Genomic DNA, 14,860 nt, shown 5'->3' on the forward strand with positions numbered 1-14,860 from the left:
CAATAGCCTAAATAGTTGGTAACTACTTATATATGATCTTAATTGATGTGTTATTACTTATTTGTGCACTAATTCACTTTCAACTTACTTTTTTTCTTTAAGGTATATCTAACAACTGACATCTATTAGACTAATCATTCGAGTCTTTAAGATCACATTAAATGAGTATGTCTCTCTAAATAATTCTTCTCCAAACACATCATCTATCAAACCGTTGACTAAATGCTTAAGGAACTCAACTACTATGTAGACTTTGTTGGTCGTTTCGCACTCAAAGCTTATAAAGAGTCTCTTTTTTCAATGCTGGTTGTATAATATCACTCTCAAAGCTTAAGAGGGACAAACTCATTCACTTACAGAAGTGGAAGCATGGCTCCTTTTAATTTGTATTTTGTAATTTACTTTTTGTAATCTTGTGGATTCTAGTCTTTCTTTGACTAGTTCCCCTCCTCTGTATTCGGGTTAGCATTGCTAGTTGAGTGCAATTTTAGCTTATCAAAAAAAAAAACTTACAGAAGTATCATCTCATGAAACATTATTCATAAATTTGAAAATAATTACTTATAAGCACTGGAAATCAGAACAAGTTTGATCAATCTACAAATTTTCTGCACAATTTATACCCAACAAACAATCACCTAAATTTGAATACAGATCATGTAAATGTGATGCAAATTACCAACTATAAAACAGCTAAAGCCATTGAATGTTCAACCTCTGAGTTTCTTCTTCCTACTCTCTTCTTCTTCACCATCTTCATCTTCTCAGATTGAGCCATTTGATCCAAACCATCACTACTAGCCCCACTATTCAACAGTATCCTCGTTATCCCAACATAGTGCAAAGTCTCTGCTATCTGCAACGCCGTCACACCCTTATTGGTTCTAGCCTCAACATCCACACCCTTCTTCACCAACACCTCCGCCACGTCAGCATGCCCCGCCTCCGCCGCGCAATGCAGCGCCGTGTAACCGTCTCTATCCGCCGCGTCAACCTCTGCACCCTTTTCCAACAGAACACGAACCGCCTCCACCCTCCCCTTGAAACACGCCCTGTGCAGCGCCGTCCACCCGTTTTGGTCCCTCCCGTTCACCACGGCGCCACCCTCCAGCAGTCTCACGACCTCCCCCACCTCCCCCTTCCTCGCCGCCACGCACAGCCCGTCTCCCAGGCGAAGCGCGTCGAAGACGCGCTTCTGCCCGTTCTCCGCCGCCACATCATACGCCGTCTTCCCCTGCCCATTCTTCACATCCTTGTTCGCGCCTTTCTGCAACAGCGTCCTGATCACGCTCTCTTCCCCGGTGACCGCCGCCACGTGCAGCGCCGTGTCGCCGTCTCTCCCGTTACGGATGTCCGTCCTCGCCCCGTTCGCCAGCAGAAGCTTCACGCAGTCCCTCCGACGCTCCTCCACGGCGAGGTGCAACGCCGTGTTCCCGTCCTTAGCCCTTGAATCAACATCTGCCCCTTTCAGCAGCAGAAGCCGCAGAACCTCCACGTTTCCTTCCCTCGCCGCAAGATGAACCGGACCCCATGTCGACGATTCAGCTCGCTCTGTGTTCGCCTTGTTTGCTAACAGAAGCTCAACAATCAAAGCTTCACCCAATGAACACGCCAACTCCAATGGTGTTGTTGTTGAAACAGAGTCACCAGAACCAGAACGAGCACAGTTTGTGTTGACTGATTCAATGTTTGGCTTGAATTCAAGGAGCAGTTGAACAAGATCTGGTCTCTTCTGTGAGATAGCCAAATGGAGAAGCGTGTTGCCTTGTGGGTCAGTGGAATCAACAGATTTCCAAGATGGGTCGCTGCATTCAAGAACCTCTCTGATTTCATCCATGGAACCGTGTTCAATGAGGTGGGTTAAGATTGGTGAGCCTAAGAAGATGACCTTGATGCCGCTGTCGATGAAGACTTGCTTCTTTCTGGCGGTGAACCAGTCGTTGGGGACGGCTTCAAACATGGAGGAAGGTTCCTTGGTGGCGGCGCCGGGGACGACCACGCTGTGGAGGAGGAAGGAGTCGTCGGAGTGGGGGAACGAGTGAGGGAGGATGGAGCCTGGTGGGAGGTGGTAGGTGATTTCCACGGTGAGGGTGGCAAGAGGGGAGATGATACCGGAGTGTGGCTTGACGGTGTAACGGGTCTTGATGAGTGGTTGGAGGCGGAACGCCACCGGCATGGTGTACATGACATTGCGTAAGGTGATTTGGCCGTGACATTTTTCACCTGGTTCGATTCTTATTGGGACTAGGTTTGATGGGTCTAAGCTTATGAGCCTGTCCATGTTTGTTTGTGGTTTTCTGCTACTACTACTATAGGTTTGGTCTTTAAGGTGTTTGTTTGATGATGAAGTTACTCACTCAGATTCTGAATCAATTTTGGAAGGAAAAGCAAGAACAGATGCTTTCAAACTGAAGAAAAACTGAACTGTTTGGTGATTTGGTGGCTGTTGTTTTTCTATGAAAGAAATGAAATAGGTGCCGGCTTTACTACTCAGAGAACATGCCAAGTGGGGATGTATAAAACAACTGTGACTTGTTCTATTGCCTGTCTGAACTCTGCATAAACAATCTTTGTTTTTGGTGTAAGGTATCTCCTAGGAAGAATCGTGTTTGAATCGGAAACATTTACATCTTCGTGGGATGAACTCTTTTAAGTTCCAACAGATGTTTTATCTACCTATGAGACTCGAATCTAAGACTTTGCTGAGGAATCAAGCATATACTATCTGAACCAATCACAAGTTGTTATGCATGAAACACTTGTGTATATTAAATGGATCATAATAGATCAATGTCTCTTGTACACATCACTTTCAGTGTAAAGGGCAAATTTCTAATTCGTTGTTATTCAGAATTTTTAGCATTTTCGTCATGAATGGTGACATATGGTGATACTATTATTATATAGCTGTGTGATGCCACAATGTGTGTACAAAATTATAATGCTGTTAAGATGCTTTTCCTTTGTTAATTTCTCTTCTTGTTTCTATGATCTATGAGAAAGTCACATTGGAAAATGGAATTCTTTATCAGTTTTAGTCTATATCACTTTCAAGAGGGCACAAGTGATCTTTGGTTTTGGCCATTGGAGAGAACATTTTGTAATGTCATTAACAAGAAACATGAATTTTATATACTAAGTCTGAGGGTGCAAGGTAGAGGCTTGGAGGTACTTTGGTTTACTCGGTCGACCATAGAAACCCTGTTGAAATATTAAATGCTGCAATGTTGCTTTGCTCTTGGTATTACTAGTTGGATTTTGTCTTTTACTATATACCATGCGATGAGGCGAGCAGAAATCTGATTCCTTGCCTTAAAAAAAAAGGCTTAAAGGGTCCAAAGGCCCCTGAGATTACAAAGGGAATTAAATCCAGGACCTGGAAAATTTTCGCATCAAATTGAATCCCTAAGAAATTTTTTTTAATTCAATTAAGGACAAAGTGTGTCTGATGCTGAAGTGGCTTCAATTTTAGCCTACTCAGCTTTTCCACGTGGCATTTTAATTTTTTTTTAATTGAAAAAATTCCTAAAACTTAATTTTTTAAATCCAACTCATATATTAAAGCATAAATAAAAAATAAAAAACTTAATAAAATCTCTAATGTAAATAAAAACCTAAATCTAAAAATAAAACAAAACACTCCCTGCAACCTTCCTCACCTCTTCAACCTCCACCATTGAAAACCCATAACCACACCAAAAATTCAGAATCCAGAAATAAGAACCCAACCCACCTCAACACCTCCAAACCCACGCACCACCACTATCTACCCACCCCAAATTTCATCTTCTTTAGCTAGCAACCAACAAAACTGAAACCCACCCCAACCACCACACCCAACACTTTTTTGCTGCCATTGCCAAACCCAAGCTCTCCTTGCTGCACCTTTACCATCTCCTTGCATCAATTTGTCTGGATATGCTTCGATCTGGGCTGGATCTAGGTTGGTGAGGTGAGACTGAACTCGGATTTGCATGTGGATTGAGGGTGGTGGGGTTCTGGTTGTCTGGGTTTGTTGGGTGGGTGAGGGTGGGGAAGAAGAAGAAGAATGAGTTTTTTTGGAGTTGAGGAAGAAGATAACAGTTGTTGAGGTTGAGGATGGAGATTTGGGTTTGTTGGGTGGGTGGGGGTGGGGAAGAAGAGGAAGAAGAAGAAGAAGAATGGATTTTTTTGGAGTTGAGGAAGAAGATAACCGTTGTTGGGGTTGAGGATGAAGATTTGGGTTTGTTGGGTGGGTGGGGGTGGGGAAGAAGAAGAAGAAGAATGGGTTTTTTGGGAGTTGAGGAAGAAGATAACAGTTGTTGGGGTTGAGGATGAAGATTTGTGAATTGTTAGTGAAACCCTAGATCTGTGTTGTTTGATGTTGAAGGGATTGTTAATTTCTTGTTGGGTTTCATGTTTTTTGTTATTATTATTTAGTTAAGAGATTTTATTTACATTAGGGATTTATTAAGTTTTTTAATTTTTTTCTACTTAAATAAATGAGTTGGAATTAAAAAAATAATTTTTTTAATTAAAAAATAATTATAAAAGCCACGTGGTAAAAGTGACTAGGACAAAATTGAGCTGTGGCAACATTTGGCCTTAATTGAATTAAAAAAAATTTCTTAGGGACTCAATTTGATGCGAAAATTTTTCAGGTCCTGAATTTGATTCCCTTTGTAATCTCAGGGGCCTTTAGACCCTTTAAGCCAAAAAAAAATCCTAATCATTGTAACTGTTTTAAATCATAACCTGACCTCGCCAGAAATCCTTCTTTTTCTATCCGAACCTCATACATTATCATCTCTAAGCACCATCTGTAATTTTTCATGTAAAATTAATTATATGATATGAGAGTCTTTGAGATAAAATAATAGAGCTCGATCTATCTTGTCGACATCTACCTTGTGCTGAAATCTCATGTGAACTCAAGAGTGCTCTTAATCTTAATTGTATTTTACACCGTAAATTGAATTACTTTTTCACAATTCGCTTAAATTGAATAAAAACACAATATACATCTGATTTACTTTTTAAAGATATATCAGGACATACTTTGATAAAATGATTAACAAAAGAGTAAAATACACTCACCCCCCTCAAGGTTTGCAAGAATGACACTCCACCCCATTCTTTTTTTAAATCTACACTCCACCCCATTTTTTATAAAGGCAAAATTTAGTGACGAAAACAAATTCGTCACTAATAAAAAATAATTACTAATTAGTTAAAATTTAAATAAGTTTAATGAATATACACTATCATACATTAATTTATGAAAATAATTTTACTGAATATACTCTGTCTGTTAAGTCCACGTCCTATCTGTCTCCAAATCATATTTCTCACCACAAACGGTCACCACCAAGCCTTTGCTCCCTTTAACACGACGGCCACTGTCCCAAAATGTGAAACCCCATGGCACCACCATGCATCAAAGTTGTGTTGCGACATGAACCACAGAACGTGAATCGCACATTCCCAAAGCTACCTGTTCAACTACTTCTTGTGAACTTCACCCCCTTTAAGTTGCGAGCGAACGCTCAGTTGGTTTAAGATGTCGTTGGATTTTGTTAAAAACGGTGCTCCACCGCATCGTTGGGTTCTAATAACCTCTGATCCACTTCATATTTCTTAATTCTGTTTCTCTATTTTCTTCACCCATTTGTCTTGCTTTTTGGGTCTACAATCCAATTTTCAAAATTTGAGGTATAAAGAGATTATTTTGATTAAAATTGAATTATTACCAAATATGAAAACACAAGCATGTTTCCCTATGTTCGATATATGGTTTGTAAACCGGTCGGGTGTGCTATTGCAGAATTTGCATTGTGAATTTATGGAGGAAGACCGCGATTGAAAGAATGAGGAGGACTGTGATGTTTTCATTTTTAAATTTATTGGATTATATTGAAAATATTTTTTGAAATTATTGATTAACAATTTAAATAATAATTAATTATTAATGAAGAATAATTTTCGTCACTAAATTTGCATCTATATAAAATGGGGTGGGGTGTAGATTTTAGACAAAAATGGGGTGGAGTGTAATTTTAATAAACCTTGAGAGGGGTGAGTGTACTTTACTCTTAACAAAAGTAACAAAATATGAAAAGCCATCATATGACTGAGAGAATATGAAAAGCCATCATTGGACATTGAAGAAAACTAGCTAAAGAGAGTGAGAGCTTTGCAAGAAGCGATTGGAGAATAGTACTTTGAGACTCTTGGCGTATTTGTAGGAGGTGCACAAACTCCATATATGCTAGCTCCGGTAGTTGGATTCTGTCTCACCGCAACAAAATTCTGAGAGATTCCAATCATCCTAGGAGCAACCCGACTAGATCCTTCACCCGACCACCAGCATAAAGAACAAACGACGCCCCCACCATAGAATTGATAGCTTTCTAATGACCTGATCACTATCCAGATCTCAAGACCCGAGACTTTCTCCTCACCACATCATATAAGTGACTATGGCACAACAACCAAGGTAAGAGTACAATGCTCAAGAAAATATCAAGCACTCGTAACTACCTACTCGAAAGCCAAACCTCTATAAAAGGCAAGACATGAGAGAACACAAGGAATGCATATACTTCATAACTCCACTTTTCTCTGTTCTAACTTGAGTGTCGGAGTGTCTTCGCAGGGACCACTCCCAGGCGCTGAAGATGACGGAGCATAACGATTTCACCTCCACTAAAGCTCGAACCACCAGAAAGCTTGTCGTTCCTTCCCAATCAACACTCTTGTAGTGATTTATCCGGATTCATCCGATTAATATTTATGGGAAGACTGTGTACTACTTCAAAGGATGCATTTTGTGAGAGGATGGATGACGCACGACATGATTCCATGGAATGAAACTTTGATAGCAAGTATGCTATGACGTTCTCTTCCTTAGGAACATGCACGGACTAAGTCGAGCTGAATTGGCCATTTAAGGCTTTAACTAGCTTCAAATGTTGTAGAAGTTGGGATTCCTTCGTCTGGTAATTTCCATTGACTCAAGGGGATGCAGATGATGCACCAGGGGATGTAGTTTCCGAAATCACGTTCTTCATTGATTTGTCTTATACTTCACTTGAATTCTTTAAGTGAAATGCAAATTTAAGTTATGTTATTTGGAATGTTTAATGCTGGAGAAGCTTTTAATTTTTTTTTATCATTGTGTATTATTTTTCTTATGTCAAGTTACAATTATTTGTGATGTACTTTAAATTTGTGATGATTAATTTGTTATATTGATATGATGATTTATTGTGATGAGTGCAATAATATTCATATTTTCTCGTGGTGTTTACATTAGTTTTAGCTCTTAGGCGTAGTGTTTGACCTGTCCGAGAGAATCAATTTACGAGCATGATGATATATGTCATCATCATTTCTGCATTGATAGTTCATATTAGTTTCGGCCTATCATCATTTCTGCATTGATATATATTAGCTTTGGCCTATAAAATCGTCGATAATTTTTGAAGAATTTCCATCGGCCTATGTCTTTAGCGCGTTGAATTTGTGTGATAGATTTAGTTTAAAATAGAGATTGTATCTTTACTTTTCTTTTATAGTCTCTTGTAATAACTCATTTGATGTCTGTCACAAATTGGGTGCTCATTAGGATGAATTTTTATTATTTTTGTCAACCAATGCACTAGGGGCCGCATTACAAATTTTACATAAGAATATTTTAGAATTTATCCCTCTCTCACCTTCTCCCACCCCTTAATTGTGATTTTCCTTCCATTTTTTTTCTGAAGTCACAAGAAAGCCTCCATCTTTCTTGCTCCCATCGAAGTGGGGGAATAAGAAGCCAACAGAACAAGAAAATTGAAAAGCCTCCATTTTAGTCTTGAAAGGCAGAGTAGCTCTTGAGCATGCCCAATTCTTGTTCTGGCACGCTCTACAAATGATGGTGGCGGAGTTGAAGAAGGTGATCAATTTATATTTTTTGCTCTTTTATTATTCATTCAATCTTAATAAGAAGAATATTCTAGAAATCTTGATATTTAATCAAGAATGGTGGACCAAAATAATAAAGGTCCACCCTAGTGTGGACCCATAAATTGAACTCCATATTACTCTTTGTGTCGTCTAGCTTCTTCTTCCTTGTATCTCTTGATTTCCATCGAACGGCATATTCTAATGTTTATTATATAAACCAACAAATTTAACTCCAATAAGAGACATTTTCTTTTAAAACGCCACACATAACACCTACCTCCCATTTTATCCTTGTTATTTTACTGATTACATAGACAAATTGTTTAGGCTTTGGTTTCAGAATTGAAAATTAAAGCTTCTTCATATGCCTCAATGGTTGCCCCTATTATATAGTACTTATTGAAAACCGTAGTAACATCAATGAGTAAGACGCACATACATAGCTCATCTAATCGAACAAATCAAAATGAATATGATATTGGAAATTAAAAGATCTTAAGATGCACTAATAGCACATGAACATAGCAAAATTGTCACAAGATCAATTTTCATCACGCAACAAAGTGCATAAAACTAATAGCAATTTACAGTACTGCAACTACTTGGCTGTAAATCAAAGATTCAAGGCCAAACAAAATCCAGAGACACCCTCGATTCCATTGGATTTTCTGTCATCACCACCTCTTCAGTTTTCTGGCTGTTCTGCTCCTGCTCCATGATGCCACCCTCATAATCTTTCAGTGGTTTTCTTGCAGCAGCACAACAAGATGAATAAGAAGAGGGAGGATATGCTGCTAACAGAGCTGCAGCATTCCACTCGTGATTCTGAACAAGTTCTGAAAAGAGAAGTATCAGCGAAGCCATTTACTGTTGATGAAATTGAAGATCGAAGAATGTAAGAGAGCAAGATGTATATGAGCCTGTTGATTTGATGCTTTATGAATGAAATTGATGGTTGTGAAGAAGTAAAATGTCAAAGTTGTATATATATAGAGAGGTGGAAGACAGGGGTTGAGTGAAACTGGGGACTGTGGTTTAAGCTAGTGGTAAGATGAAAACCGTGGTTTGTAGTCAGCGAGCGGTCGCCGCTGATTTCAGCTGCCAACTGCAAGTATCAAATGACAAATGGCAAGTTCCTTTCTCTCTCCCCACGTATTATGTGGAATTTATACCACTCACCTACTACTTTTTTTTTTATTTTAAGAAAAATGGTAGAAGTAGAACTAAAAGAAGCATACCTAAACCTACTATCAGGGTCCCATAGGATAGCTCAAGTGGTAGGATTTGGGGACATATGGGATGGGTAGGGGGAGGTTCAGGGATTGATCCCTGACGGATGAAATTTATCTTTCTGATGTAAAAAATAAAAAAACCTACTATTAGGGTGTCTAATGTTTGGAGGTCAACAAGTAGGAGTACTCTTAAAAAAAAAAACAAGTAGGAGTACAAGAGAATCTTTCTGAAGAAGAGGGTTCGTATCAATTGAGATTTTATTTGATAATTAGAGGATTCAAACTCAACTATTAACTTATGAAAAATATAAGTCAAACTCATAAAATGTGATTAGTTGTGTCAATCTAAATTCCTCTCACTAACTCTTTTTCAAGCTAAAACTCTTCTGAAGCTAAAAGAACTTCAACCTAGCTGATTTACACGATTTATGTTAATAGTATTTAATAGATTGTAATTCTTTATTTGATACAACATAATATATAACCTCCTAATAAACAAATACAGACATTGTTAATAAGAAATATAATAACAAATTGTAATTTCTTATTTGTTAGTATTCGTTTTTTAATAGGTAAATATTAGTTGTTAGTAATGTTTGTAAATTAGTTCCTCCTTAGGGTTTGAACTCTGGATCACTAATCCAACATTTATGTCTCATAACTCTTATCACTTAACCTAACTTTCGATAACATTTATTAGTATTAGTTATTAATATTTATGTATTTTGCACAATAGATAGTTTGACTTATTAAACTGTTTAATTCACCTAAAAAATTAGTTTTATGATCTCATCTGCTGTCATTTGTCATATTTAAATGATCAATTATTGGAACATATATATTGCACAACTAATGTTAAGAAAAGTTTATAGGCAAAAGAAAACCACGAATATAGACCGTTGTTTCCAGGTTCCCAGCAACGCAAGCAATCCTCCATAAACGGATTAAACAAAAAGAAAAGTCCAATTGGCGGTGTCCTCTGTTTTGTAAAACAGGTGCAAAACGTTAATTGTTTGTTGCTTTCTTTTTTGGGAAAAAGTCAAAAGCTTAATGTTAGTTCTACAAAGGATAATTGTTGTAGGTAAACATATTAGCAGATGGTCAAACATTTACTTTTTTTTGAAAGTAAAAAAAAAAAAGTAAATGTTTGACCATCGCTAATATGTTAAACATTTACGGTAGTTAAAAATTGTTGCTAATGTACTATCAATTGGACGATGACAAAAATTGTGTGTATGTATAACTATTATTTTCATAGTACAAAACTCAGTGAATATCTTTAATACTAGCGTTTTTATCCTTATGGGGAATATTGGTTTCATTATTTAATCACATATTAATGAATTCAGATATGAAAAAAATGAGAATTCAACCAAACAAAATTTCAAAAGGTATCACACAACTTATAAAATTTGACAAAAACTTCATATATATATATATATATATATATATTTAATACTAAATATTTTTAAAATTATGAAAAATATACTTAAATTAGATGAAAAATTGTTTCCGAGAGTTAGCAAAAGTGGTAAAAGCTAGGAGACATAAGAGTTGGAGGAGAATGAAGAGTTAGCAAAAATTATTAGTTTGTACATGAATTATTTTTCGTGTAAAATGTTTTTTTCCTGTGGAAACTTTTTACAATGTGATCTAAAGGTGACCTTTGCTGTTGTCTTGACGCTTTGGTTATGAAAGTAGCCGGGGTCTAGGTTTATGGGTGGATTTAGTCAGCGAAAGTCCCATAAGTATATAGTACTCATTTAAGAAAAAATTTTTAAAATTTAACTGAAAATTTCGCCCCAATTACTATGATTTAGTACTCATTTTAAATTTCAAACTCAAATCTAAATATTTATTTTTACAATTTTTTTAAAAAGGAAACACATTAACTTAAATTGAATATTAACTCCTTAATCTAGGAGATGATTCTATAAATTATATTTTTTTCTTAAAAAAGTAAAAGAAATCCAATTAATTATTATGAATGAATTGACAAATGATTTAGGGTGAAAAAAACATATTCTGTGTCTAAGCAAAATAATTTAAAATCTGAGTGAAAAATTGGATCAAATTACGTTATTTAATACTCATTTTAAATTTCAAACTCAAATCGCAAAATTATTTTATACAATTTTAAAAATTATAAATGAATTAACTAATATTAATATGGGTAAGGGATTTTCGTCATTGCAAAAGGCTATCATAGGATAGTGACGTAAATCATGATGGCGCTGACTCGGAATTGAAATGGCGCTGGCTCGGAATCGAAAGTAGAAGATGATGGTGGCTCTGGCTCCGAATCAGAAGGAGGTGAAGAAGAAGATGACGCTGGCTCCGAATCGGAAGGAGAAGCCAGCACCACCAGCTTCTTCTCCTTCTGATTCGGAACAAGTCACATCAACTTCTTCTCCTTCAGATTCAGAGTCAGTTTCATCTTCTTTCCCTTCCGATTCGAAGCCAGCGCCACCACAATTTCCATCACTGCAAAAGGCTATCATAGGCATCCCTATCATAGAGGTAGAGATAAAGCCCCCACAGCTCCAGCTGCCAGGGTGGCAGCAGTCCTGAGCCTAAACACCACCTTGTTTCCTCCATGATGCAATGGAAAAGCAGAGTAGGAGCACCGCCGATAGACCAAAGGGCCTTTGAAGGTGCGAAGGAAAGCGGACCTTAGAAGTTTAAGCAAAGCCATTAAGAAAATTCGCTTAGTGAGATAGCAAGGAGATAACGATACCAACACATCAATTGTTGGAGGCCCTCCTCTCCTCTTATAACAACAAAACACAACACCACGCCAATGGTATGCTGTGGGGGACCAAGTTCCAGAAAATAAAAACAAGGACATAACTAACTCCTGCTCCATTGTACAATCCAAAAATATTCAAAGATATGGATTGACCGAGACCAAGAAAAGAAGCTGCAGGTTTGGATGGATCATCTGCCTGCAGTTTCCACTGTCAGTCAAATAGCAGGAGGGTGTTTCAGTTTCGCCTTTCTTATAATAAACACATATTAATAAATAATAACAATATTAATAATCAAACTTAACTTGTGTTATTATCATTAATTTAAAATAGTTAATATCATTTAACATTAGTATAGAGTTAAAATTTTATTGATGTATATGTATATTAATGGTTGAAACTTATTGTTGGGGAGAGTCACGGCGAGGACCCATGGGGCAAGGCCGAGAGGAAATACTAAGGAGATCTTGGACACCACATCTTAACCCAAAACCTTAAGGCATTTGGTTTATGAGTCACATCTCTTATAAACTCTTCCTCCCACCTTGACTTCTCCGATGTGGGACTTGACTCCAACACTTGATTCCAACAATCTCCCCCTCAAGTGTGAGTCCTTCAACCACATCACCCATGGTCCTCCCGTGTGCGGAAGCTATCCACCTTGCACCGCCGTTCGCTGCCAACGGAACCCACCGCCTAGCCACACTGCTAGGAAGACTTTCGACACAAGGAGCCGTCATGATCCCACGAACCATCGGCTCTGATACCACTTGTTGGGGAGAGTCACGGCGAGGACCCATGGGGCAAGGCCGAGGGAAAACACTAAGGAGATCTTGGACACCACATCTTAACCCAAAACCTTAAGGCATTAGGTTTATGGGTCACATCTCTTATAAACTCTTCCTCCCACCTTGACTTCTCCGATGTGGGACTTGACTCCAACACTTGATTCCAACACTTATCTTGTATAAATATACAACTTTGGACTGTAGGTTATCTAAAGCTAGCTTCCTCCTAATTATTCAGTTTAATTATCTTTCTTATTGGGTGTATCATATTAGATTAGTTACTTCTGTCAAAAAAAATATTAGATTAGTTACTTTCCTACAAGATTATGATACTCGTTCGTACATTACACGAACTTATTTACATTAATTACTATGCTACAAGCTTATTGAGGTATTGTATAAACTCATGTGTCTGTCACATTTTTCTGGGTCCCCACCAAAGCAAAATCTAATTTTTATATTTTCATTTGTTCATATGTGTATTTGTTTTTATCATGAAAATAATTTCTCCAACTACTATTACTAATTTTACATTTTGTGTTGCTTGGTAGGTCGTCATCAGAAGACTCCTCCAAACAATTTGGACAATATTCAACCTGATTTCAAGATCACCAAAAGGATGTTTGAGTACATATGCTCACTTGTTAAGGAGGACATGATGGAAAAACCTCCATATTTCACATTCACCAATGGCCAGCCAATATCTTAGCATGATCAAGTAGTCGTGGCGTTGAGAAGACTAGGATCCGGCGACACACCAGTCATCATCGGCAGTGTATTTGGGGTAAGCAACACAATTGTTTCACAAGTCACCTGAAAATTTGTGGAATCCATGGAAAATAGAGGGCTACACCACCTGAAATGGCCACCCACAGAGCGCGAAATGACTGAAATCAAATCCAAGTTTGAGAAACTAAAGGCTTCCCAAGTTGTTGTGGTGTAGTTGATGTCACACACATCAATATGTGTTTAGCTTCCACAGAACCTCATAATGATGTGTGGCTTGACCATGAGAAGAAACATAGCATGGTCTTGCAAGCAATAGTGCATCCTGATATGAGGTTCAGAGACATAGCCACTGGTTGGCAAAGTCAATTGAAGGATTGGATGGTTTGAGGATTCAACTTTCCACAAACTTTGTGAAGAAGGAGACAGGTTGAATGGGAGAATAATTCATCTCCCTTATGAATCAAAAATAAGGGAATACATAATTGGTGATTCAGGCTTTCCTCTACTTCCATACCTCATCGTCCCATATGAAAGGAAAGAAGAAAAACTCTTAGGTGTACAGGCTGATTTTAACAGGAGGCATTTCAAAATGCAGATGGTGGCGCAGCGAGCACTAGCGAGGCTTAAGGAGATGTGGGGAATCATTCAGGGAACTATGTGGAGGCCTGACAAACATAGGTTGCCAAGCATTATCCATGTTTGCTGCATACTTCACAACATTGTGATTGATATGGGAGATGAAGTGCAGGATGAACAACTATCTAATTTGCCTATCAATCATGACTCAGGTTACCATCAACTGATTTGTGGAGTAGAAGACACGCAGGGATTGTTACTGAGACTGACTAAACCTGTCTGCTAACTTGCCTTAAAGGATGGCTCCATGATATGTTATTCGTCTATTTGTTAATGCTTGGTTGCTCAGATATTTGAATTCCTGAAAGTTTTTTTAGTTCTCATAAAACATTGTTACTGCTTCTGGTTTATAGACTGTTAGTACTTAAAATGGTACTTTGTTGGGAGAACTTTGCAAGTTTGTCATGACTGAGGATTATGAAGGTTATATATATATTTGTTAGTAGAATTACAATAGTAATCTGAATTCATTAATCCCGAATTCGAACAAGTCAGATGTGGTGATGGCGTTTGTTCTAGTCGGAGGGTTGCATTTCGTGCTCGAGTATCCACACGATCTGTGTTTCGAAGAAGTGTTGAATGTTCACCTATTCCGCTTAAGGGCGTGATTTTCATGATGTCCAACACTACATTGTGTCCGTCAAAACTCGCTTGCTCGCTACAATTACATGTACTTCATCAGATGCTGCATCTTTAGATAGATTCGTTCAATTCCAATTGGTTAATAACGTTCAATCTCAAATATAACAGTCTCATGTTAAATGTGAGGCCAACAACAAAGTAGCTCATGTATTAGCAT

The 14,860-nt window shown here is 37.7% G+C and overlaps 2 protein-coding genes and 1 pseudogene across 2 annotated transcripts; 1 reads left to right on the forward strand and 2 right to left on the reverse strand.

Annotated features, from left to right (window-relative positions):
- Window positions 1-523: 523 nt before the first annotated feature.
- Window positions 524-2,512, reverse strand: LOC130729911 (protein VAPYRIN-like). Its single transcript, XM_057581763.1, has one exon. The coding sequence runs from the start codon at window positions 2,279-2,281 to the stop codon at window positions 683-685; it is 1,599 nt and encodes a 532-aa protein (XP_057437746.1). The 5' UTR covers window positions 2,282-2,512; the 3' UTR covers window positions 524-682.
- A 5,866-nt stretch (window positions 2,513-8,378) lies between these two features.
- Window positions 8,379-8,900, reverse strand: LOC130732553 (uncharacterized). The gene has a single exon (XM_057584577.1). The coding sequence runs from the start codon at window positions 8,791-8,793 to the stop codon at window positions 8,551-8,553; it is 243 nt and encodes an 80-aa protein (XP_057440560.1). The 5' UTR covers window positions 8,794-8,900; the 3' UTR covers window positions 8,379-8,550.
- Window positions 8,901-13,243: 4,343 nt separating this feature from the next.
- Window positions 13,244-14,541, forward strand: LOC130729912 (protein ALP1-like; annotated as a pseudogene).
- Window positions 14,542-14,860: the final 319 nt, after the last annotated feature.

The sequence above is a fragment of the Lotus japonicus genome, chromosome 1, assembly GCF_012489685.1.
Source record: "Lotus japonicus ecotype B-129 chromosome 1, LjGifu_v1.2".
Classification (NCBI taxonomy): domain Eukaryota; kingdom Viridiplantae; phylum Streptophyta; class Magnoliopsida; order Fabales; family Fabaceae; genus Lotus; species Lotus japonicus.

Bases quoted from the DNA above. Each gene is read 5' to 3' on its own strand.
- LOC130729911 (XM_057581763.1), bottom strand. From the start codon at position 2,281: ATGGACAGGCTCATAAGCTTAGACCCATCAAACCTAGTCCCAATAAGA.
- LOC130732553 (XM_057584577.1), bottom strand. From the start codon at position 8,793: ATGGCTTCGCTGATACTTCTCTTTTCAGAACTTGTTCAGAATCACGAG.